The sequence below is a fragment of the Caenorhabditis remanei genome, chromosome III (assembly GCF_010183535.1).
Source record: "Caenorhabditis remanei strain PX506 chromosome III, whole genome shotgun sequence".
Taxonomy (NCBI): Eukaryota; Metazoa; Nematoda; class Chromadorea; order Rhabditida; family Rhabditidae; genus Caenorhabditis; species Caenorhabditis remanei.
In genome coordinates, this window is record NC_071330.1 from 15,461,348 (window position 1) to 15,487,721 (window position 26,374).

The 26,374-nt window shown below is 35.3% G+C and overlaps 5 protein-coding genes across 5 annotated transcripts; 1 reads left to right on the plus strand and 4 right to left on the minus strand.

Moving 5' to 3' along the window:
* Positions 1-184: 184 nt before the first annotated feature.
* Positions 185-6,701, minus strand: GCK72_011507 (uncharacterized protein; the record flags this gene model as incomplete). The annotated part of the gene is made up of 9 exons (XM_053728503.1): positions 185-229; positions 1,346-1,497; positions 2,093-2,244; positions 3,584-3,727; positions 3,783-3,865; positions 4,663-4,810; positions 6,182-6,267; positions 6,362-6,589; positions 6,645-6,701. 9 exons carry the CDS (start codon positions 6,699-6,701, stop codon positions 185-187), a joined length of 1,095 nt encoding a protein of 364 aa, XP_053588080.1.
* Positions 6,702-7,240: 539 nt separating this feature from the next.
* GCK72_011508 (uncharacterized protein) lies at positions 7,241-9,625 on the plus strand (the record flags this gene model as incomplete). Its single annotated transcript, XM_053728504.1, has 4 exons — positions 7,241-7,291; positions 7,628-7,864; positions 8,386-8,628; positions 9,500-9,625. The coding sequence occupies 4 exons, from the start codon at positions 7,241-7,243 to the stop codon at positions 9,623-9,625; spliced, it is 657 nt and encodes a 218-aa protein (XP_053588081.1).
* Positions 9,626-9,671: 46 nt separating this feature from the next.
* Positions 9,672-11,473, minus strand: GCK72_011509 (uncharacterized protein; the record flags this gene model as incomplete). Its single annotated transcript, XM_053728505.1, has 3 exons — positions 9,672-9,754; positions 10,307-10,546; positions 11,392-11,473. The coding sequence occupies 3 exons, from the start codon at positions 11,471-11,473 to the stop codon at positions 9,672-9,674; spliced, it is 405 nt and encodes a 134-aa protein (XP_053588082.1).
* Positions 11,474-12,828: 1,355 nt separating this feature from the next.
* Positions 12,829-22,704, minus strand: GCK72_011510 (uncharacterized protein; the record flags this gene model as incomplete). Its single annotated transcript, XM_053728506.1, has 7 exons — positions 12,829-12,938; positions 13,440-13,544; positions 14,610-14,835; positions 15,590-15,844; positions 17,122-17,170; positions 18,192-18,484; positions 22,636-22,704. The coding sequence occupies 7 exons, from the start codon at positions 22,702-22,704 to the stop codon at positions 12,829-12,831; spliced, it is 1,107 nt and encodes a 368-aa protein (XP_053588083.1).
* An 863-nt stretch (positions 22,705-23,567) lies between these two features.
* GCK72_011511 (uncharacterized protein) lies at positions 23,568-23,777 on the minus strand (the record flags this gene model as incomplete). Its single annotated transcript, XM_053728507.1, has 1 exon — positions 23,568-23,777. The coding sequence occupies one exon, from the start codon at positions 23,775-23,777 to the stop codon at positions 23,568-23,570; it is 210 nt and encodes a 69-aa protein (XP_053588084.1).
* Between the last annotated feature and the right edge of the window lie 2,597 nt (positions 23,778-26,374).

A 26,374-nucleotide genomic window follows, 5' to 3' on the forward strand; every position in this document is an offset into this window, starting at 1 on the left:
ATAAATCGATTTTATCGATTGATTAGAAATAAAACAAATGACACGTGGATAACAGGGAAAAATTGAGAACAAGTGGGGTGACACGTGGGGGAACTTTAAAATTTAAAATTTCAAAAAATCAAAAAAAAATTAACAAAAACCGATGAAAATCGGCTGAAAAACTGAGAAAAACACAAAAAATAGATTATTTGATTTCGTTCAATGGGACGCCTTCTAGAATCGGGGAGATCTGAAAAATTCAATTTTTCAGATTGAAAAAATGAAATTTTGGGCATAGCTTCCGCCTACGCGTGACTAAATGCGCTCCACTGATAAAATGACGTAATTTCGGCGAATTTTACAATAAAAATCGCAGAAAATGCATCAGATTATCAGTAGAGCGCATTTGCCACAAGACACACGATTTTTAGGTGGAAAACGGTTCAAAAAAGGTTCTCAGATTGCAAAATCAGACCTAAAAACTGAGAAAAACGTGCCAATTATAGAAATTGAGAAGAATAAGCTGAAAATTATGGGTTTCGAGGAGAAAATTTAGTAAAAAATCAAGAAAAATGAGCTGAAAATGAAATTTTGGGCATAGCTTCCGCCTACGCGTGACTAAATGTGCTCTATTGATAATCTGGTCTGAATTCTGTCATTTTGAATGCAAAAATAACGGAATTTCCACCAGATTATCAATAAAGCACATTTGCCACTAGGAGAGACTTTCAGAAGGGTTTCAACTCAAATTTTCCAATTTTTTACTGAAAAATATCAGAAAATCAGTCTAAAAATGATAATTTCCTCGATTTCGTCAAAATTTAATGAAAAACTACCTAAAAAGCAAGAAAAATGAGCTAAAAATGAAATTTTGGGCATAGCTTCCGCCTACGCGTGACTAAACGCGCTCTATTGATAATCTGGTCTGAATTCTGTCATTTTTAGGTAAAAATAACAAAATTTCCACCAGATTATCAATAGAGCACATTTGCCACTCTAAGCTGGGTTTTCACTAGAATTATTCTATTTTTTACTGAAAAATATAAGAAAATGACTTTAAAATGCTAATTTCCTAGTTTTCGTCAGAATTTTGTAAAAAAACTGGCTGAAAATCAAGAAAACTGAGCTAAAAATGAAATTTTGAGCATAGCTTCCGCCTACGCGTGACTAAATGTGCTCTATTGATAATCTGGTCTTATTTCTGTCATTTTTGAATGCAAAAATAACGGAGTTTCCACCAGATTATCAATAGAGCACATTTGCCACAATATCTTAGTTTCAACGATTTTTCGCCATTATTACATGAAAAACCATCGAAAAATGCGTTTTACAACCATAAAATTTAAAAATTGGCCCATTTATCCACCTCATTCAGTTTTCTCTCTTCAAACAACTCCATCATCTCTGAAATTTCTTTTTTTCTTTCTTCATTCGTCTGATTTGTAAATAATTTCGAGTAGACGTTACGAACTTCATATGGACGAATGTAGAAGCGGCGATCGGTCGGTGGACACGTTTCTGAACTCAAAATATGAATTTTTAGGTCAAAAATCGCGTTTTTAGGCTGAAAATGACCTCAAAAACGTCGTTTTCAGCCTAAAAATGGGATGTGTAGGTCACAAATGTCATTTTCCGCCTGAAAACGCAATTTTCAGACTAAAAACGCAATTTTCAACCAAAAAAAACGTTATTTTTTAGCCAAAAAACGTTATTTTTGGCCTAAAAACGTTATTTTCAGCCTAAAAACGTTATTTTCAGCTTAAAAACGCAATTTTCAGCTTAAAAACGTAATTTTCGGCCTAAAAATGCGCATCGATGTCAAAAATCCCGTTAATCGTGTTTTAAGCCTAAAAACGTTATTTTCAGCCTAAAAATGCGATTTTCACAAAAAACGCGATTTTAAGCCAAAAATCGCATTTTCTGGCTGAAAATGATCTCAAACATGTAATTTTCAGCCTAAAAACGCAATTTTCAGCCTAAAAACGTTATTTTCGGCCTAAAAATGCGATTTTTAGCAAAATATGCGATTTTCACCAAAAAAAAGAGATTTTAGGCAAAAATCGCGTTTTCCGGCTGAAAATTAGCTCAAAAATGCGATTTTCAGCCTAAAAACCTCTATAATTCCGAACAATCTCCTCTTCCGTCATTCCTTTCAACAACTCATTCGCAATTTCACTTTTGATCAACTTTGACAGCGGCAAATTATGGATATGAATGAGTCCCTCGTGACCACAATGAGTTAGACATGCACGCACTTCGATGTGGCTGAAAATTCAAGAAAAATGGGTAAAAACTCATAAAAAAAAAATAAAAAAAATAAAGCTAAAAATGAAAATTTGAGCATAGCTTCCGCCTACGCGTGACTAAATGTGCTCTACTGATAAAATGACGGAATTTCGGCGATTTTTGAAATAAAAATCGCAGAAAATGCATCAGATTATCAGTAGAGCGCATTTGCCACAAATTCCTATTTTTAGGTGGAAAACGGTTCAAAAAAGGTTCTCAGATTGCAAAATCAGACCGAAAAGTTGAGAAAAACGTGCCAATTATGGAAATTGACAAGAATAAGGTAAAAATTATGAGTTTCGAGAGGAAAAATTAGTAAAAACTCATCAAAAATGGGCCAAAAATGAAATTTTGAGCATAGCTTCCGACTACGCGTGACTAAATGTGCTCTATTGATAATCTGGTCTGAATTTTGTTATTTTTGGAGGAAAAATGACAGAATTCAGACCAGATTTTCAATAGAGCACATTTGCCACTGGGAAAAACTTTCAGAAGGGTTTCACTTGAATTTTTCAATTTTTTTACTGAAAAATAGCAGAAAATGAGTCTGATTAGAGTTTTTAGGTTAAAAATCTCTGCGGAAAACTGGAGTTTTGGCAATTTTTAGACAAAAATTCACCAAAATTTCACAAGATTATCGATAGAGCACACTTGCCACATACCTAGTAAGATTTTCAGCATTTTCTGCCGGATTTTGGTCCAAAGTGGCTCAAAATTGGTCTGAAAAAGCTTATTCTGTCTTTAATTAACGAATCTTTCAATAGAAGTGTCAAAAATTTCCAAAAATAGAGAATTCCAGCATTTTTTCAATCAAAAATCAAGATTTTGAAAGTATTGAAGCGAAAAAATGAGTTTTCATCAAAAATGTCTGAAAAAATTACTGAAAATCCATCGGAAATCATCTAAAAATGAAAATTTGAGCATAGCTTCCGCCTACGCGTGACTAAATGTGGTCTACAGATAAAATGACGTAATTTCGGCGATTTTTAGATAAAAATCACCAAAATTGCACAATATTATCAATAGAGCACATTTGTCACTGTCAGGATACTTAATTGACGCTAAACGCAATCTTTCACAAAAAATTAAAATTTCACGACGGAAAAATTGATATGCGCTCTATAGATAATTTCTGGAAAATTGTCTAACAGAATTATCAATAGAGCGCGTTTACTACATTTTTGAATTTTTCAGTTTTTGGCTAATTTTTCACGATTTTGGCTCAACTTTTCGCGATTTTCGTTCATTTTCCCACGATTTTCACGATTTTGGCTCATTTTTTCACTATTTCCTCTCATTTTTTTGCTCCAAACCGTACCCAAACGTCTCGCGAGCAACAAAATGCGCGGTACACGCTCTTTCTGACTTTTTCGATCGCTTATTTCTATGCATAATCAGATCAGACGCTGATTTTGAATTTGTGAAGTGTTTGACGGTTCGAGTGAAGTAACATGATAGCCATCTGGAAATTCGAAAAAAAAATTTTTTTTTTGATCTACACGAAAATCGATGCCTACAAAGATCGTCCGCAGTAGTTCTTCTTCGATGAGGCGTGAACGAAGCGTGACATCGTCGTGAATTCCAGATTCTCTTTCCAGCGCTGAAAACCTTTTTGGAAAAATTTGAAAAAAAAAAACCTAAAAATTGATTGAAAACTGAAAATTTAAGCATAGCTTCCGCCTGCGTGTGACTAAACGCGCTCTACTGATAATTTAGCGCAATTTTCGTGATTTTTACAATGAAAATCGCAGAAAATGCATCAGATTATCAATAGAGCGCATTTGCCACATGAAAAGACTATTTGCAGCCGAAAAATTGAAATTTTGGGCATAGCTTCCGCCTATGCGTGACTAAACGCACTCTACTGATAATTTCGTGCAATTTTGGCGATGTTTGAAATGAAAATCGCAGAAAATGCATCAGATTATCAGTAGAGCGCATTTGCCACAAGTTACGATTTTTAGGTGGAAAACGATATTAGATTGGTAATTTTTATTTTTTGGCCGAAAATTAGAGAGAACGTGTGACTAAACGCGCTCTATTGATAATTTGGTGCAATTTTCGTGATTTTTGATCCAAAAATCGCAGAAAATGTATAAGATTATCAATAGAGCGCATTTGCCACACGAAAAGACTATTTGGAGCTGAAAAACAGAAATTTTGAGCATAGCTTCCGCCTATGCGTGACTAAACGCGCTCTACTGATAATCTCATGCAATTTTTGTGATTTTTAAGACAAAAATCGCAAAAAATCCATTAGATTATCAGTAGAGCGCGTTTGCCACAAAATGCACAATTTTTAGCGGGTTTTCAGTCCAAAAACTCTAATTTTAACGATTTTTAGCGAGTTTATGAGCATTAAATTTGATTTTTAGCTCAAAAACCCCAATTTTGTACCTCAAACTCATCCCAACTGTCGAAATGAAGAATATCATACACCAAATCGTGTCGATTATGCTCAATTTTGACGTGTTTATTCAACGTCTCCTGACAATCACAACGGACGGTACACTCGTCGTATGGACAGACAAAACCCGGTGCGCGGCTGGAAAAATTGAGTTTATCTGCGGAATTTCAGCCGGAAAATTGACTGAAATCGTCGAAAAATGAAATTTTGAGCATAGCTTCCGCCTACGCGTGACTAAACGCGCTCTACTGATAAAATGACGTAATTTCGGCGATTTTTAGAATGAAAATCGCAGAAAATGCATCAAATTATCGGTGGAGCGCATTTGCCACAATTTACTTTTTGTTGGTGGGAAAACGGTCTCATTTCCATTATTCACGCCGAAAATCTCAGAAAACGTGTGACTAAACGTGCTCTACTGATAATTTAATGCTATTTTCAATATTTTCAAGTCGAAAATTGCTGAAAATACATCAAATTATCAGTGGAGCGCGTTTGCCACATAAAGCCACAGTTTGGTGACAAAAACTGAAATTTTGAGCATAGCTTCCGCCTATGCGTGACTAAACGCGCTCTACTGATAAAATGATCTGAATTCTGTTATTTTTGAACAAAAAATAACGGAAATCCCACCAGATTATCAATAAAGCACATTTGCCACTAGGTGAGACTTTCAGAAGGGTTTCAACTCAAATTTTCAATTTTTTAACCGAAAAATAGCAGCGAATGAGTCAAAAAATAGTAAATAACTCTTCAAACGCATTTTCTAGGGATTTTGCTGAAAAATTGGATAAAAATACTGAAATAGTCGAAAAAATGAAATTTTGAGCATAGCTTCCGCCTACGCGTGACTAAACGCGCTCTATTGATAATTTAGTGCAATTTTCGTGATTTTTGAATAAAAAATCGCAGAAAATCCATCAAATTGACAATAGAGCGCATTTGCCACAGGTTTCATCTTTTGATAGAGATTTTTGTTGATTTTGTGCGGGAAAAACGTTAAAAATATCAATTTTTAGCAAAAAATTAGTTTTCTGTATTTCCGAACTCTAAAAACTGGAAAAAAATCGACTTTTTTCGGAAAATTTGAGAAAATCCTGTTTTTCAGCATTTTCTCACTGAAAAACGCAGATTTCGAATAGAAATATGCGGATACTTGCTTAGGGTGTAAAAATTGAGTTTTTACATGAAAAAACTCTATTTTCTGCTTATTTACTGCAGAAAAATGGGATTTTTGCGTTTTAAACACGAAAATTTGACGATTTTCGAGTTTTCAGTCATTTTCAGATCATTTTTCAGGTATTTTTCACCCAAAAAGCCTTATTTTTGCTGAAAAATGAGTCTATAAAAATTTTAAAAATCCAAAAAAAAAAATTTTTTTCAATTTTCAAAATTTTTCATTCAAAAAACTTTCTTTTTCATTTTCCTAACCCAAATTTCGCGTATTTTTCAAATTTTCAGCTTATTTTCTCTGAAATTATCGATTTTTTGCCATTTCCGCCTTCTTACATCTTGACCTGCGGGTTCTTATGCTGTTCTATATGACTATGCAGCAAGATTTCCGAGCGATACCAGAATTTGCATTCCTCGCAATTCTGGAATAAAAATCGTATTTTTAATGAATTTTTGAGCTGAAAATCACAAATTTTCAGCCAAAAATGTGATTTTTGACGCAAAAACCAAAAATACCGTCAATTTTCGCTCATTTTTCGGGTTTTCAGGGATTTTCACATCTCTTCGAACGGATTTTTCGATATTCAGCTCATCCGACACCCCAAAACACGATCGCTTCCGTTTTCGCGCCGGAATTTGATACATTTCCGGGAATTTTTCGAGTCTTTCGGCTGTTGAGATGGGTTTCGAATCGATTTCTATGGAAATCGATGTGCCGACGTCGTCGTGAAACTCCAAAAATTCCTGGAACTTCAAAATATTATTTTTAAAGACAAAAATTTTTTTTTTCCAAATTTACCTCGTCAAAATCGCCAAAATCATCACTTTCCGCGTAGTTTTCGGCGGAATCACTCATTTTTTGCTGAAAAAATCGATAAAATCAATGAAAATCATCAAAAAATCAAGAAAAACGAGTAAAAACCAACAAAAATTGAAAAAAAATTAATTAATTAAAATATTTTCAGTCTTGTCCGAGAGGACTACACGGCCCTTGGAGTTCTAGGCCAGGAAGTGGAAAACTAGTCCGCGAGAGGAAAAATGGAGGGAAATTCAAAATTTCAAAATTCAAAAATTGTGTTTTTGCAGAAAAGCTGAAAATTTGGCGATTTTTATGAATTTTTTAACAGAAAATTCTAAATTTAAATATTTTAAACGTGAAAAACCGTTTATCTCAAAAAAATCATCAGGACAATCAGATAAAAACCAAAAAAAACTGAAATTCAAAAATCTCTCTTCAGTTTTAATATTCAAATGTATTCATATTGATTTCTAGCAACTAATTGGTGTTGAAAGTGAGTTTATCATTGGAAAAATTAATAATTTTTAGTTTTAGTGGCAGAAAATTACGTAAATTTGGCGGATGTGGCGAAAAAAGAGCATGCCAATGATACTTACATGAATTTGGCGGATTTACCGGGAGCCTTATCTCCGAAAAATGCTCCGGTGGTAAGTGCGCTCTATTGGACTTTGGGAAATCAGGAAAAATAAAAATAAATTGAAAAAAATTGAGAAAAATTGAAATTTTTCTCAAAAATTTGAATTTGGCGCGCAAAATTTTTGCTTAATTCAAACGCGCTCTATTGTACCAAGTCGAAAAATTGCGTAGAACTCCAGTTTTCAGGTCAAAAAACCTATTTTCATCAATTTTAAGCAATTTCCGACGAAAGTTCGGTGGAGCGCATTTGCAACCTCCATAAAATTCAAATTCCTGAGTTTCCAGCCGATTTTTCTCGATTTTTTTGATTTTCTACTCCAAATTTTGTAACTTTTTCATTTTTCCAGGTACCACCACCGCCACCACCGCCTGTACGTCCCAAACCGAAGAGACCGTCGTGTGATTCTGGAGAAGCGGCATTGAGGAGTCCGTTGCGGGAGCGCAAGAAGAATCAAAACTTCAATTTTGCAAGATATCCAAAATATGCGAATCCGGGAGCACCGGTGGCTCCAGTGGTGACTCCGCCCCCACTCCCGCCGGCTCTTTCGCCCAAAAAACCGATCACCCCGCCGATTTCACCGAAAGTGAGTGAAAAAATGGTAAAAACTACACATTTTTAGCCGAATAACCCTGAAAAATCGGTTAAAACCACAAAAATTGTTATAGGAACGAGAGACGCGGAGAAACGAGACACTCTAACTGTCTGCGTCCTCTCTCTCTCTCTTTCTCTCGCTGCGCATCTTTGACCTACCGTATCTCTACGGGGTGAATAGCTATCAAAAAGTTGTCCACTAGTAAATTGTAGAAAATTTTACGCGCTACATTTTTGTAGTTGACAACTTTTTGATAGCTTTGCTTCTTCTCGAGATACGGTGGGTCAAAGATAAGCGACTGGCAAGAGAGGGAGGGAGGACGAGCGCAGACAGGTAGAGTGTCTCGTTTCTCTGCGTCTCTTTTTAGGTGTTTTTTTTGTAATTTTAAACGTTGTTTAACAACAGTTTTTGTTTATTTAAGATAGAATTACCAGGATTTTAATTTTTACCAAAAAAAAATTTTCGAAAAAAATTTGTTGTGATTTTTTTTCACCCAAAAAACTTCCTTCCAGCCCCAATCTCCCGCCAAATCCAAACACCACAACAACCGTCGTCACCAAAAGGACCGCGAAAAACCAAAAAAAGAAGAATCCCCCGAATCTAGCCAACCGGAAACCGACAGTAACCCAGGATCGGCCGAAAAAGGAAAATCTCCGCTTCCCGCCGCCAAATCACCGGCCGCCCGGTCGTCAGTGATGTCGGAAGTAGATGGAAATCAAGATTCTGAGAAGACGACGTCGCCATTGGTATTTGTGGTAAGTTTGGTGAAAATCGAGGGAGAGCGAGAGACGCAGAGAAACGAGACAGTCTAGATTCGCTGCGCTCTCGAGTGGTCGTGGAACTTTGGAGCGCTGTATCTCAAAAACGTGCAGCGCTACCAAAACACTACAAACTACAAAAATGTAGCCCCTAAAATGTGCTACATTTTACTAGTTGTCAACTTTTTGATAGCATTTTACCCTGAGGAGATACGGTAGCTACAAGTTGGGAGTCTGTCGAGAGAGAGAGAGGGAGAACGCAGACAGTTAGACACTCAAGCTTCTCTGCGTCTCTCATGGAAATGTGATTTTGAACTGTTTTTGACGGTTTTTAACGTTTTTAAAAGTAGAAATCTGCGATTCCCGGTCAAAAAGTGGTAAAAACACTGTTTGAAAAATTAAAAAAAATTTTTTTTTGAAATTTTCGATTTTTTTGATTTTCCTAAAAATCGTCAATTATATGATAATTAGCGCAAAATACATAGAAAATGTGTTTTAAAAAACGCTTAAAAACCCCAAAAACCCACAAAATCCAAAAAACCATGAGAGACTCAGAGAAACGAGACAGAGACCCAGAGAAACGAGACAACTGTCTGCGCTATCCTCACTCCCTCTCTTGCCAGTCGCTCATCTTTGACTCATAGTATCTCAAAAAGGACCGGAGCTATCAAAAAACTACAAACTTCAAAAATGTAGCCCTTGAAATTCTCTACAATTTATTAGTTGACAACTTTTTGATAGCTATTCACCCTGAGGAGATACGGTGGGTCAAAGACGAGCGGCGAGAGAGAGAGAGGGCGCAGACAGCTAGACACTCTAGCTTCTTTGCGCTCTCTCCTTTTTTCTGCTCTTTTCACATTATTTTCAGATTCGCATCTGCTACTTCACCTCTTTCCTTCTTTTCATCATTGTTCTCATCCTCTGGTTCCTAGCCGCTACTACAGTACTCCACTACATCGAAATGGAATTTTTCGAAAAAATATTTATTGGATAAAAATTTTATGAACATTTTACAAAAATATTTGAAAAAAAAAATTAAATCAAATTCCCTCCTCGACTTTGTGAACCACATCCTCGCCGGCAGTCTTGATAGAGCTTCCCGCGTTCTCAACGGCTGTCAGACCTGGAAAGTATGCTCTATTGAGAATTTTATGTTTTTCTAAGAATCTCTTAAAAATTCCATAAAATTTAAGCTATAATTCGTAAAAGTCGGTTGAAAATTGAGAAAGTTATGGATTTTGTTTTGAAGTTTTTCGAAAATCCAAAAATCTGAAACTACCGTAACCCTGTCAGTTTTGCTGCGATTTTAGTGAAATTTACATTTTTGAAATCAGCGCGTCAAGATCTTTCAAATGAGTATAATCATGACTAGGTTTCGAAAATTTCGAAAAACGGTCCCCAAAAACGGTCCCCAAAAGTGTCAAAAACCAAAATTTTTCAAACCTAGTCATGATTATACTCAAATGAAAGGTTTTGACACGCTGATTCTAAAAATCTAATATTTATAAAAATTGAAGTAAAACTTACCGGGTTACGGTAGTTTGAAATTTCGTAATATTTCGAGATGTTTCGAAAATCCATAACTTTTTCAATTGTTGACCAAAAATACTGTTTTTTGGGTCAAAATTTTCAGAATCTTCCGAATTTGCTGCCAAAAAGTGTTCCAGCTTATTACCAGATTTTCCCAGCTCGCCAGCCTTGCTCCACGCGTCTTTTCCAAAAGTCTCCACCGTATTTACAGCGTCGTGTCCAGTGTTTTGGAGCTCTTCGACAGCGCCACGACGTTTTCTGTCGTGTTTTGGGGGTTCTTCTTCAGAATGGTCTCCTTCGGTCATATTCATTGGAGGGGCGTGGCCTATCGGACCGCCCGTCATGTTCATACCGTCCATGTCATGAGTTGAGTTCATTGGTCCTCCTGAAATTTTGAAAAACATTTTTATTGGAAAAGAAAAAGTACCGTAACCCGATCCTATAACGTCAATTTTGGATCCTATAGCTACCGTACCCCGATCCTAGAACTTAAATTTTGAATCCTATACCTACAGTAACCCGATCCTAGGCAGGAGATCCAAAAATTTCAATTTTGGATCCTATAGCTACCGTAACCCGATCCTAGTCAGGAGATCCTGTAGCTACAGTAACCCGATTATATGATTTCAAATTTGGATCCTATAGCTACAGTACCCCCGATCCTATATTTTCAATTTTGGATCCTATAACTACAGTAACCCGATCCTAGCCAAGTGATCCTAGGAGGTCGATCCTGCAGCTACAGTACCCCCGATCCTATACCTTCAATTTTAGATTCCATAGCTACCGTAACCCGCTCCTAGGCACGAGATCCTGTAGCTACAGTACCCTCGATCTTATATTTTCAATTTTGGATCCTATAGCTACCGTACCCCCGATCCTACAATTTCAATTTTGGATCCTGTAGCTACAGTAACCCGATCCTAGTCAGGTGATCCTGTAACTACAGTAACCTGATCCTAAAATTTCTATTCTGAATCCTATAGCTACAGTAACCCGATCCTAGCCAGGTGATCCTAGGAAATCGATCCTAAAGCTACAGTAACCCAATCCTGAAACTTCAATTTTGGATCCTATACCTACAGTAACCCGATCCTAAAATTAGGGATCAAAATTTTTTTTGAAATTTTTTTTTGAAAAAACGTAATTTTCAGATATTTTTCAAATCTACAGTACCCCCGATCCTAAATTTTTGGATCTCTGCAAATCTACAGTACCCCCCTACCGTACCTTCCATCGGATCCATAGATCCTGGATACCCCATAACCACCGCCGCCACCATAACCGCGCAGACGAAAACGAGAGAATTCATGTAGATCACAAAATAAATGAGGTAGATGACAAAAAATTTGTGTTGAAAATCCGTCCGCGCCTATTTTTATTTATACGCCTCCGGGTAATCCCCCTGTTTTGATGATTTTCGAAAAAGGACATCATCGTCATTTATTTTGGGGGATTTAGACGGATTTAGGCAGATTGGTGATTGGGAAGTAACAATAATATTTTCTATAATCTGTTTTTACCCGGAACCATCAAAAAAAAAATTAATTGAAAAAACTTTTTTTGGAATTTCTTTTTTGAATTTTTGGAGAACTTGGGTTACTGTAGAATACAGTAGCTACAAAAACTGGTCCAAACTATTTTTTCTAATAAGTTCAAGTTAGCCTCAGCATTTTAAGCCTAAAATCACCAAAATCGAGCAAAAACTTCAAAAGTTACGGATTTTCGAAACTTTTCGAAAATCTTCGAAACTTCAACCTACCGTATCTTGCTGATTTCAGGAGCAAGATGTATGAAACTTATATTTTTGAATTCAGCGTGCCGAGACCTTTTAAATGATTACAATCATGACTATATTTGCTGAAATTCCTGAAATTCGAAAAAATTGGGTCTCACCATGACTTATCAGGGTTACTGTGGGTTACTGTAGTTTTAGTGGCGGGAAAAACTGAAAATATTTTTTTGACAAGTTCTATTAATTTTGAGCATTTTGAGCTTGAAGTCATAACAATTGAGCTGAAAATTCAAAAGTTACAGATTTTCGAAACTTTTCGAAAATAATCGAAAATCTGAAAAATACAAATCCTACTGTATCTCGGACCAGATGCGTCCGATTCAGATGAAAATTATTGTTATGTCGTGAGGAAGAGTAGAATAGAGAGTGATAGACAGAATAATAGTTTACTTGAGCACAGGTTTCTTAGTGTAGGAAACCAAGGAATAATTAATAAATAAGAGTTCAATACTACGTAGAAGTTCACGTCACGTTAATGCCAGCGAGGGCGGCCACGTTCCTTGCCAACAATTATATATTTGAATTCAGCTTATCAAGACCTTTCAAATGAGTATAATCAGGACCATCTTTGGTCTTGACACGAAAATTGCAATTTTTTCAATTTAAAGGCGCATACAGTAGTCTGAAAATCAAAATTCACCAAATCTTGTCATGATTATAATTATTCGAACCGTCTTGACACCCTGATTTGGAATATTATAATATTTTTTTCTAAAACTGAAAAATTGAAAAAAAAATTAACCAATTTATTGACAAGAATGACTGAAAAACCACCAGGAGAGAAAATGTAAAGGTTACCCGTAACATAATACGTTTTTTTTGAATAGGAATGATAGGTAATACAAAAATCATCAAGTGTAGATCAAAAATAATCAATAATCATGTATGAGACACATCCGTTTGATGATTCGTTTGAATGCGGCACGGAAGTCCTGCGAGAATACGGTATAGATGATGGGATTGAGTGCCGAGTTCAAGTAACCTGCAAACATTATCAATTTCGGGAGTTTGGTTGTGAAAATTGGGAAAAAATGACCTAAAATCGTATAAAATTGCTTAAAATCGCCTAAAATCTCAAAAAAATTTTTTTTCAAAAATCTGAAACTCTGAAATTCTACTATAACTCGTTCCAGATGTATCCAATTCAGATGAAATTAATATTTTCAGAACCTGCGCAACAAGACCTTTCAAATGAGTATACTCATAACCCAATTTAGAAAATTTCAATTTTTGAGATTTTAGACACCCCCCGAGGACCGATTTCTGAAATTTTCAAAAGTATGTCATGATTATACTCATTCGAACCGTCTTGACCTCCTAAATTCAAAAATTTAAGTTTTGTTGAGATCGGACAAAGTCTGACCTAGTTACGGTAGTTTTAGTCACCAAAAATCGCTTAAAATTTCCTTAAATTCACTGAAAAATTGCATTTTCAGACCTTAAACTATCTGGAATGCGTGAAATTTCAGCCTGAACCACTTACCTAACCACAATGTGACCTGTTCGAGGACCGGTGAAATTTGACATCCGCAAATCGGGCGGTATATGGAGACAAGGAAGAATGGCGTCCAACACGCCACGAATGTACCTGCAAGAATTTTCGTATTATTGATTTGTTTGGGTTTAAAACTAAAAATTTTGGATTCAGAAAGGCAAGAGCTTTCTAATGAGTATAATCATGCCTATATTTGAAAATTTGGAAATTTTGACTACAGTACGACTACAGTAACCCTGGGCATACTGTAGTTTTGGAATGAATCATATTTTTTTTACTTTAACTTAAAACTTAAGTTGTTTGACACGTTTTAAACTAAAAACCGGCTTTCCAACTCTAAAATTGTCTGGGTTACAGATTTTCGAAGCTTTTTGAAAATCTGAAAATCTAAAAATCACAAATCCTACTGTATCTCGGTCCAGATGAGTCTGATTCAGATGACACTTATATTTTCAGAATCAGCACAACAAGACCTTTCGAATGAGTATAATCATGACCCATTTCAGAAATTTTTGGTTTTTGACATTTTTGACACCCCGGGGGGCCGATTTCTGAAATTTTCTTAAGTATGTCTTGATTATACTCATTCGAACCGTCTTGAAATTTAAAATTTAAAAATTTAAGTTTCATTTAGATTGGACAAAGTCTGTCCGAGTTACGGTGGTTTTCGTCTAGAGGCCAGAGCGCAGAGATACCAGACACTCTGCGTCTCTCACCCTGAAAATCAAAATTTTCAGAATATGGGCATGATTATACTTTTCTGAAAGCTGAAAACATGCTAAATATGATTTTTATATTGGTTTTACTCAAAAACGCAAAAATTTCAGATTTTCAGAAATTTCAGATTTTTTGAAGAAAAATGAAAATCTGAAAATTTTCTAAATTTTCAGAATATAGGCATGATTATAGTTTTCTGAAAGCTAATAACACGCTGAATTTGAAAATTTAAATTTCATCTAAATCGGACGCATCTGGACGGAGATACAGTAGGATTTGTGGTTGGAAGATTTTTGAAAAATTTCGAAAAATTTCGAAACTCTGTAACTTTTGAATTTTTCAGCCGATTTTTGAGATTTTTGATTTAAAACAATCACAATTTCTTACTTATTTCAAATTTATTCAATTTTTTTGGAAATCCTCATCTACAGTACCCCATACCTGTAATAATAGCCAACGTCCGCCAAGCCTTCCTTTCCCTCTTCATCTCATTCGACTCTTTCGTCCTCCGCCTCCTTTTGATAATTCCCGCTTTGCCCCGCCCATCTTCTCCATCGATTTTTGTCTCCTGTGTCGCCACGTCACCTCCGCCGCCACAATTCGTCATCGTCATCGTTCGTTCCTCTTCAGAAGCCGATGAACTCGATTCGTGGTGTCGTGGGGGATTCTGGAATTCATTTTAGAGATAACTTTTTTGCTTCCGATATTTTGAGATGAAACTATAGTTTTCAAATTCAGGAGGTCAAGACGGTTCGAATGAGTATAATCATGTCTATAGTTGAAAAAATTGTGAAAATCGGAAATATTGGGTCCCGCCACGAAATAAGTGAAAATTCGATATTATCCAAAATATGCCATGATTACACTTTTCTGAACCGCCTCAGCCTGTTGATTTCAAAAATATAAGTTTCAATGGTGTAACTGCAAAAATAAGTGAAATATAGCAAGTTTTCTGAAATTTCAGATTTTCGAAAATTTTCGAAAATCTCTAACTTTTCGATTTTTCGTCGGATTTTAGCGTTTTTTGGCTTAAAATGTTTAGAATTGCATAATCTAGTAGGAAAAAACTTTAAAGTCTATATGTATGCGCCTTTAAGATCGTGGCGGGACCCAAAATGTCTAAAAAAATTAAAATTTCAGATTTTCGAAAAATTTCGAAAATCTGTAACTTTTTTCGTTTTTGTTGGTTTTCAGCGTTTTTTGGCTTAATATGTTTGGAAGTAAATGAATTTGTCAAAAAAAAGAAATAAAACATATTTTTCCTGTTATGCGCCTTTAAGATCGTGGCAAGACCGAAAAAATTAAAAAAAAAATTTTTTTTTGAAATTTTTTTTTTCTCAAACCTCGGCATGATTATACTTTTCTAAAAGCTCTCGTCACCTTGAATTTAAATTTCACACTCAAAAACTTGATCCACCCACCTTGATCGAATTATTCTTCACAGATCCTCCATTATTCTGAATATCCGATATCACCACTGCCGGTGGTAACGGACATTTCTTCGATTTCTTCGGCATCATCGCCTTTTTTTCGTCGATCGCGTCGGGCGGCGGACGGATTACTGTACGTCGGTCGCGTTCTCGTTTGAATCTCTTTTTCGCGGCACGCATGATTTTCCAGTAGACTACGATGATGGCGATGAGTGGGATGTAGAAGGCGGTGGCCGTGGAGAACACCTGGAATTCAGGAATTTATTATTATTTTTTTATTAAATCTAAAAATTCTGGACATTTTGAGCTAAAAATCAACAAAAACCGTTGAAAACTTCAAAAATTACAGATTTTCGAAAAATTTCGAAAATCCTCAAAACTTCAAACTACCGTATCTCGGTCAGATTTGCGATAGGAACCAAAAAATTTATATATTTGAAATCAGCAAAGAAAAACGATTTGAATGAGTATAATCATGCCATGGTTTAAAAAAATTCAGAAAAATGAGAATTTTGAGGTCTGAAAAACTGAAATTTTCGAAATTTTCAAAATTCTCAAAAATATGTCATGATTATTCTTATTGGAACCGTCTTGACTTCCTGATTCCAAAAATATAATTTTTTTGGGTCCTACCGCGAATCTGACCAAGATACGGTAGTTTGAAGTTTTAAGGATTTTCGAAATTTTTCGAAAATCTGTAACTTTTGAAGTTTCAGCTCAATTTTCATGATTTTAAGCTTAAAATGCTCAAGATTATTTAAACTTGCAAGAAAAATAGTTTGAATTAATTAAGTCTTGCCTGTACAGTAACCAACAGTAACTCAAGTTCTCCGAAACTCAAAAAAAAACTCGAAAAAAAATTTGTGTGGAAATTTTCATTTTCTAAAACTTTCTGAATTTTAAACATAGGAGTTTTTTAGCTTAAAATGTTTAAAATAATTGGATTTAGTAGAAAAAGGGGACAACATAGTTTTCACAGATAATTAACCTATTTATAATTATATTTTACTAAATTTCAAAAATTTTCAAAAAAAAATTTTTTAACTTCTTTTTTCAAAAATTTGAAATGTTGTAAAATTCCACCCCCTGACCCAAATTTTCAGTATTTTTCAAAAGTTTTCATGTTTTCTCAAACTTCAAAGACCAAAATGCCGCACTTAGAAACTTTTTTTTCAAAAAACCCCTTGTTCCATATCCCGCTCTGATTATTACCCCGATGGGACCAACTATTTTTTGATTTATAGCCAAAAAGTGCATTTTTTAAGAACTATAAGAACATACATTCCCTTATTCTTTAGAAAATTTGAGTTTTTTGAGAAAAACTTTTTTTGGTCGAACTTTGTGCTGAAATTATTGCTCTTAACCGGATTTTTTAACATTTAAGCAAAAAAATCAAAAAAAATTATAAAAATTGGATATGACAGGAAATATGACATCCGCTAGCACCTATAGTTCCGGTGTTTCAATAATTTTTAACATTTATTCAAAATAATTTCAATCTAAAAAAAAAAGATTTGACATACCTGGTAGCTGATTTGTTGACTTATCAAGCAGACATGTGACTTGAGCACCCTGAAAAACTTTTTTTTTGAGAATTTCAGATTATTAGACTAAAAAATTTGAATTCAGCGTGAAAAGATGCGTCGAATGAGTATAATCATGAAATGGTTTTGAATTTTTTTTGTTGAAATTTTTGAAATTTGCAATATACTACATATGTACCTGTAACTTGGCTGGAAATGGTCACATCTCTATGAAACTTATATTTTTGAAATCAGCACGTTTAGACGGTTTGAATGAGTATAATCATGACTAGGTTTGACAAAAATTGAGTTTTAGCCTAAAAACAGATTCTGGGGGGTCAAAATCTGAAAATTTTTAAACATAGGCGTGATTATACTCATTCAAACCGTCTAAACCGGCTAAAATCAAAAATATAAATTTCATGGGTCCTACAGCGAATCTGACCGAGATACGGTACATTTTGCAGTTCGACTGTTTTCGAAATGTTTCGAAAATCTGTAACTTTTTCATTTTTTGCGATTGTTCTTTATTTTTAAGTACAAAATGTTTTGACAGTTGCCAACCACTTGTGAAAAACAATAAAAATCAAGTTCTGACAATTTCAAGCCAAGTTACAGTTTGTATTTTAAAGGCACATAGGGTGCGTCAAAAAAAAAATTGAAAAAATTTGAAATGTAGGCATGATTATACTCATTCAAAAGGTCTCGTTGTGCTGATTCTGAAAATATACGTTTCATCAGAATCAGACGCATCTGGACCGAGAACTTGTGATTTTCAGATTTTCAGATTTCCGAAAAGTTTTGAAAATCTATAACTCCTCCAAATGTTTACTCGATTTTTCTGATTTTGGTGTCAAAATACTTCTCATCACTGTGGCTTCGCAGAAATTAAAGTTTGACTTTATTGGTGCTACAAAAATCCACAGTAACCCATAAGTTTCGTGGTGAGACCAAATTTTTCCACTTTAAAAAAAAAAAATTTCAAAAGTATGGCATGATTATACTCATTCGAAAGGTCTAAGCGAGTCAAATTTAACTAGAATACTCAAAAACCGATATTTATGACTCACCGATCACTGAACCCCTCATCCTTCCATCCAGCGAACGGAGCCAACGAAATGAGCAACGAGGTGAACCAAATAATTGCCAACATCAACGTGATCCGCCGCGGTGTCCGATTTTGTACATAACAGATATCAGTGATGGACCAATATCTATCCAGAGCAATTGCCACTAGATGAAGTATAGAAGCTGTGCAAACCAACACATCGACCGATATCCAGAAGTCACACGCGATCACTCCGAGATTCCAGGTGCCGGTGACGGTGAACCACGCGCCGAGTGGAGTGACTATCATGCCGACCTGAAAATTCAAAAAATTACAAAAATTTTAAGCCTACATTCATAAAAATCCGTATAAAACTCAAAAAGTTACAGATTTTCGAAACTTTTCGAAATTCCTAGTTTTCGAAGAATCCGTCATAACTCTATGGGTTTCGAAGCAATTTGAAAGATTTTAAGTTTTTTGAATTCAAGGTAACAAAACGGTTCAAATAAGTATAATCATGACTAGGTTTGTTAAAAATTGATTTTCAGCCTCCTGTATGCGCCTTTAAATCGGAAAATTGAAATTTTCGTGTCAAAACCAGAGATGGTCATGATTATACTTATTTGAAAGGTCTCGTTTTGCTGATTTCAAAAATACCGGTTTTATCCAAATTGGACGCATCTGAACCGAGATACAGTAGGATTTGTAATTTTCAGATTTTCGAAAAGTTTCGAAAATCTATAACTCATTACTCGATTTTTCTGATTTTGGTGTCAAAATACTTCTCATTACTAACACTTTTTAGCAAAAATAATTTGACCCTTCTGGTGCTCCAAGAAACCTACAGTAACCCCTTACAAGGGAACCTTTTAAGTGGGACCTAATGCCAGCAAAAACGACCTATACAGGTCGAAAGAGGATGTTTGAAAACCTATAAATCAACTTTCAAAAGTTGCTTACGTGACCTGTAAGTGGCTGAAATCTCGACCTGAAAATTGACCAATTTTACCATTGATTTGCTGTATCTCCTACCACGTTTGTAAAGACTACGGCGGCAGTATAAAAATGTGTTCGATTGGCACAGGTGGTTAGAGCCTAGGAGGAGAAAAGTTTTGCCCTGGTTCGACCCCTGCACCATTTTTTCTTTTTTTGTTGATTTTTCCCACTTTTTTCTGTGATTTTTTGGAATCTATCACATAAGTTTTTTGTACCACCACCAACGTGATTCCCTTCTGAATCCATTTCAAATGATGATTATGAGAAATTTCTGCCAGTTGACAGATGAAAGTGCTGAAATTTATGATTTATGATAGATTCCAAAAACTCATTGAAAAAAAGTGGGAAAAATCAACAAAAAAAAAAGAAAAAATGGTGCAGGGGTCGAACCAGGGCAAAACTTTTCTCCATCTAGGCTCTAACCACCTGCGCCACTCGAACACATTTTTATACTGCCGCCGTAGTCTTTACAAACGTGGTAGGAGGAACAGCAAATCAATGGTAAAATTGGTCAATTTTCAGGTCGAGATTTCAGCCACTTACAGGTCACGTAAGCAACTTTTGAAAGTTGATTTATAGGTTTTCAAACATGCTCTTTCGACCTGTATAGGTCGTTTTTGCTGGCATTAGGTCCCACTTAAAAGGTTCCCTTGTTAGTTTCGTGGTGAGACCAAATTTTTTCAGTTTTTCAACTTTTTTAAAAGTTAGGCATGATTATACTCATTCGAAAGGTCTCGTTTTGCTGATTCTAAAAATACAACTTTCATCTGAATCGGAAGTATCTCGAGCAAGATACAGTAAGATTTGTGTTCGGATTTTCGAAAAATTACGAAAATTTTCGAAAATTCATAACTTCACCATTTTCAGCTTTTTTTCAAAGTTTTTTTGCTCAAAATGATTAAAATCTTCTGAATTTGCTTCAAAAATTACATCGATCCATGTTTTCCCTATTTTTCCCCATTTTCCCATTAGAATCTTCAAAAATCGCGATTCTATTTCCAATATTAATTAAGCCCACCAGGAAATGGCACCTCTCCCACGTAGTTCATTTCCTCTTTTTTGATCTACACTTATTTTTAGACGTTTCCTTGCTAAAAATATCTCATTCATCCCCACATTAATCCCAATTTGCAAAAAAAAAATTGAAGTTGACACGTCCGAAATCTCCCCGAAATAATTTTTATATATCCATCAGGAACAAAAAAAATTGTGTGTGATGCTTAGCGGAAAAATATGAAAACTTTGAGACAAATGATGCCAATTTTCGGCGGGAAAATGAAAAATATTCTGTTTTGCACCGCGCAAAATAAAAAAGATTCCGATGAAATCACATGTGTGCTTAGATGGTCAATAAACTAAGGTTCTGCCAAAAAATCCGATTTTTTACAACATAATTCATCAAAAACAGCGAAAAATCTCAAAAAAAATTCGAAAGCTATGATTTTTCAAAAAAAAAAAAAACTTCGAATATTTTCAAAATCTGAAAACCGCTGAAATTCGTGTAGATCTGGAAACCAAGCTGGAAAACCTAAATATTCATATTCAGCGCGGTGAGAGCTTTCACATGAGTATAATCATGCCTAGGTTTGGAAAATTTGGAAAATTTCTGAAATTTGGGTCCCACCACGAAAATAGTGAAAAATTAAAATTTTCAAAATTATGTCATGATTATACTCATTTGAAAGGTCTTGTCACGTTGATTTTGAAAATTCAAATTTTAGAGAGTTTGGAGCAAAACTGACAGAGATAGAGTAGGATTTGTGATTTTCAGATTTTCGAAATTTTTCGAAACTTTTCGAAAATCTCTAACTTTTTGATTTTCCAATATTTTGAGCTGGTTTAAAATGAAAAGTATTTGGAAATGCATGAATTTTGCTAAAAAATGTTTTCAATCGGTTTTTGACTATATTCCATCGGTCCCCCTCTCATTCCAAAACTTTTCTTTGCAGTTTTCTGTTTTTTGGTCCCCCCTTTCATCCTCCCCCGCTCCTTCTGCATTTGTGTCTATGTGTCAGTTTCAATATACTTGGTTCTCTTGGTTCTCCCATTTCCACAATTTCCCGTTTTCCAACTTTTTGTTGTCTGCTCTCTCAGTATCAATTCAATGGAGTTCATTTTGGAAGGAGCAAGAATTGGAAAAAAGAACGAAGAAAGTTTAGAGATGCAAACCTCTATCAGAAGTATTTTTCCAGAAAATTCCGAAAATTCAGCTCATTTTGAGCCAAAAATCGACTGAAATGACTCAGAAATTAAAAAGTTACAGATTTTCGAAACTTTTCGAAAATCTTCAACTCACAAATTCTACTGTATCTTTGTCAATTTTGCTCCAAACTTTTGGAAACTTAAATTTTCGAAATCTACGTGTTAATACCCTTTAAATGAATACAATCATGCCTAGTTTTGGAGCAGGTTGACTTTCAGCCTACTGTATGCGCCTTTAAAGTCGAAAAATATGAAATTTTCGTGTCGAGACCAAACATGGGCGTAGTTATACTCATTGGAAAGGTCTTGTTTTGCTGATTCTGAAAATACAACCTTCAGGTAGATCAGACGCATCTGGACCGAGTTACAGTAGGATATGTGATTTTCAGATTTTCGAAAAGTTTCGAAAATCTGTAACTTCCCAAATTTTTACTTAATATTTCTGATTTTTATGTCAAAATACTTCTCATCATTGTGGCTCCTCAAAAAAAAACAGTTTGACTCATGCCTACAGTAACCAATTAGTTTAGTGGTGAGACCAAAATTTTTCATTTTTTTCAAAATTTCCAAAAGTAAGGCATGATTATACTCATTTGAAAGGTCACGGTTTGCTGATTCTAAAAATACAAGTTTCAGGTAGATCAAACGCATCTGGACCGAGTTACAGTAAGATTTGTGGTTTTCAGATTTTCAGATTTTCGAAAAGTTTCGAAAATCTGTAAATTTTCGGGTTTTAGAGATTTTTGACTGGTTTTTGATAAAAAATGCTCAGCATTTTTTGGATTTTTTGGCAAAAACAATTGCATTAGTTACAATCGTCCTTATATATTTTGATCCCAATAAATCCGGAACTGAAAATCTTCCCCCTTTCAAAATGACGTGATTTTCATAAAAAGTGCTCATTGAGCACATCCTGTTGTCGGCGGCTCCCCCGAGCAAAACACGAGAATTTTCAGTCCCTTCAGTATTTTCTGGTCCCTCATGCAGAAGTCGTATAAGGCAAGAATCAAAAGTAGAAGCTCAGCAACAAAATTGAATTTGGATGACTTTTCAGTGAGCACACGACGGAGAGCAAGAAGTTTCTGAGCACATGATGCTCCGATAGATTTCTCAATTCGATTTCAAGTGTGTAGGCACTTTGGATTTGATTTGAATTGACAACTTATGTAGAAACTTCCGCTCAAAAATCAGCTCCAAATCAAAAAAAAAATTTGGAAAAAATTTTTTTTTTGAAAATTTTTTTTTGAAATTTTCGCGCCCAAACTGACCAACAAGTCCGCGACGGCCAGAGAGAATATCAGATAGTACTGCGGTCGACCTCTTAAATCCCGTTCCATGATGATTGCCAGAATAACGAAAAGGTTACCGATGAAACAGGAGAGGATGAGGATTAGCAGCACGGAGGCCAGGATTACGGTCTGCAACAAACAAAAATTTAAGTTTTTCCAAAAAAATCCAACAAATTCTGAGCATTTTTCAGCAAAAACCAGGTGAAAATCTTTAAAAATGAAAAAGTTACAGACTTTCGAAATTTTTCGAAAATCTCGAAAGTCTGAAATCCTACTGTATCTCGCTCCAGATTCTTTCAATTCAAATGAAACTTATATTTTTTAAATCAGCAGAGTAAGACCTCTCAAATGAGTATAATCATGGGTATGTTTGAAAAATTTCGAAAAATCTGAAAAAATTGGTGTCACCACGAAACTAATGGGTTACTGTAGGCATGACTGGAGTAAAACTGTTTATTCTGAGAAGTCACAGTGATGAGAAGTATTATGACACCAAAATAAGAAAAATCGAGTGAAAGTTTGAGGAGTTATAGATTTTCGAAACTTTTCGAAAATCTGAAAATCTGGAAATCACAAATCCTACTGTATCTCGCTTCAGATGCGTCCGATACAGATGAAACTTGTATTTTTAGAATCAGCAAAACAAGACCTTTCAAATGAGTATAATCATGCCTAGGTTTGGAAAATTTTGAAAAATTCTGAAATTTGGGTCCCACCACGAAAATAGTGAAAAATTAAAATACTCAAAAACATTTCATAATTATACTCGTTTGAACGGTTTTTTCACGCCGATTCTAAAAATACAAGTTTCAAAACATTTCGACTAAAACTGACAAAGATACAGTAGGATTTGTGGTTGGAAGATTTTCGAAAAGTTTCGAAAATCTGTAACTTTTCGAATTTTAAAATTTCTAGACTGATTTTTGCTGGAAAATGCTCAGAATTTGTTGAATGTTCAGGAAAAATAGTCTTACCTGCACCAACGGCCAATCGGCATCACTAAAAATCTCTGCATGCGCCGGGAACTGATCCACCAGATGTGTGCCCCTCGCCACCGCCGACAACACCGTCGGTGGTGGCGCCGCGGTCGTGAAGTTGAGAAGCGTCTCGTCGATCATCATCCGGATGACACGAGCCTCATCACGACGCGTCTTTTAAAAAAGAAATGAAATGTAAATGGTGGAAATCGAAGCAATTGGAAGAAGGAATTAGAAAAAAGAGAAGCGGCGGCGGCGGAGGGGGGGGGGGGGAAATCCAATAAGAGAAGAAACAGCAGAAGGCGTGTATGTATGTGTATGCATTTGTGTCAAATGTAAATAAACGGCGGAGGACTAAGAAGATGTTGAGGACAAGGGAGGAGCAGAATAATGTTCGGCGGTTTAAGTGGTTTAAGGGGAATCGGGATGAAGGGGTCAGAATAGGGTACTGTGGAAATGTTTTTTGAAATGATAAAGTTGTACGGTACGGTAAGGTACAGTACCGCTCAAAAGTATTTTGAGTTTTGGTTTTTTCAGTTGAAATGGTCCGACTTTGAGAGTGTGTCATGGTAATACTTATTGTCGCATCAAGTAGATTTTGATGGATCATACAGATCAAAGGTAGAACTTCATTTTTGTAGTTGACAACTTTTTTGTACGGACACTCCCTAGCAAGTTACATCTCGTTGAAGTAATTACTCCCTCAAATCGACCAATTACAGTGCAAAATAGTGCAATTTTTGAGCTGTCGTCTTAACATGACCATAACTCTCTAAGGAGTTCTCGTACAAAAAAGTTGTCAACTGCAAAAATGGTACTCTACTTTTGATCTGTGTGATCTATTAAAAACCTACTAGGTGTGACAATCAGAATCACCATGACACACTCTCCAAGTTGGGCAATTTCAACTGAAAACGGTTCAAGTTCATATCCTATTGAGCGGTACTGTATATATATATATGGTTAAGCGTTTTTATATAGAGTTCCGAATCGGCAAATACATAGTATACGCAAAAATGACACATATAGAACGGTGCGGCGGCCTATACTTGGTCGATTGAAAAAGCGTAACCATAGGAAAAGTTTGACGCCCTAACTCGGTTCACAGAAGGATTTAGCAGAATTTTATTCTAGATTCGGAATCTACGGATTCGAAAATGTCAGGGGATAAATTATTGAGTTTGTTCAAACAAAGAGACTTCAAGGACTTTCGTTAATTCCAGTGATTCTGAGTATCTGATTTCAAAACTGGCCCAACATAAAAACACGGCGATATACAACGATTTGAATCAGATAACCAAAAAGCACCCGGATGATTCACAAAATCCCTCGATGATCTTATTTTATATGAGATTATGGGTTAACATTTGTTTATGGAGATGTTTATGTCATGGTGGTCGTCGTCAGAAATGGTTTATCTCAAAGGAAGATATGATTAGGTCATATGACAAGTATGATTTATATGATAGTCATGATTTCAAAAATTATATCAAATTTCGGTTTTTTACAAAGTTTCAAGGTTTCAAGAAGCCAACTAAGGGAACTGAAAAAAACCCTGAATTTTCTGAGAGTATTTATAAGTATTTTGTGCTGAGTTAAGTTAACTGTAGAATTGAATTTTGCTCTGTACTTATGGATAAGAAATATATCAACTTTTTGCTAGTGAAAAAAAAACTGATGATCGTTTGGCCGCTGATAAGTCACAACCGTTTTGGGACCGCCCGATTGGAAATTCTTCCAAAATTAATTACTTAAAATCCTGCGTGACCACTCCTACCAATGGGAAAAAATAAAAACTCAAATGACCATTTTTAGACTATTTTTCACAACCAGGGCTCTAGACTTCCCGGGAATAAATAATGAATAATAATGATAAATATATATGTACCTTTTTGAAATTTGGACAAGATTATAAATTCAAGCAGTTACATATAGCTAAGTACATCTAGCAAACTCTAATCTTTAGCCTAAAAGAAGCCATCAGATAAGAATACACTCTATTTAAGACCTGAGAGCAACATCAAAAAAAGAATGAAAAAAAATAAGAAGACATTCAAGACGTCCCCCCCTAGTGCAAAATGTGTGTATATAAGTATATATGAGTGTTGTTTTACACTTCTACGGATAAGAAGGACGTCTCTCTTCTCACAAGAGGAGGAGCTGAAGGGAGAGCAGGAAGTGGGAGGAGCAAGAGAAGAAGACGTTAGGAAAGACGAAATGACGATGGGTTCGGATTAAGGGCAGCAGCGAAATGCTGTGAAATCCGGAATCCTGTTAGCAAAATGGAAAATCGAAAACCAAAAATGCGAAGACATTTTTATTTCAATTTGGGGGATTACTTAGATACAGTACTCCCCAAATCTTGTTAAGTGGGAAGGAAACGATAAAACACAAAAAACACAAGAAAAAAATTTAGTGAGTTTAGTGGTTTTAAGAAAATTGGAGATTTTATGTGGAAACTCAAAAAATTACAGATTTTCGAAAATTATCACATCCTAAAACCTACTGTATCTCGTTTAGTTGTGTTCCAAACATTCTGGAACTTAAATTTTCAAAATCAGCCTGTTCAGGCCGTTAAAATGAGTATAATCATGCCCTATTTCGAAAATTTTGGATTTTAGACATACCAGGGGGCTGGAAAGGGTACTATAGCAAGTTTGATACAGCCCCAAGTGTTTTTATCAACTTCAACAAGTAATTTAACGCATTTTAAGCCAAAACTCATAAAAGTGGAGTAAAAA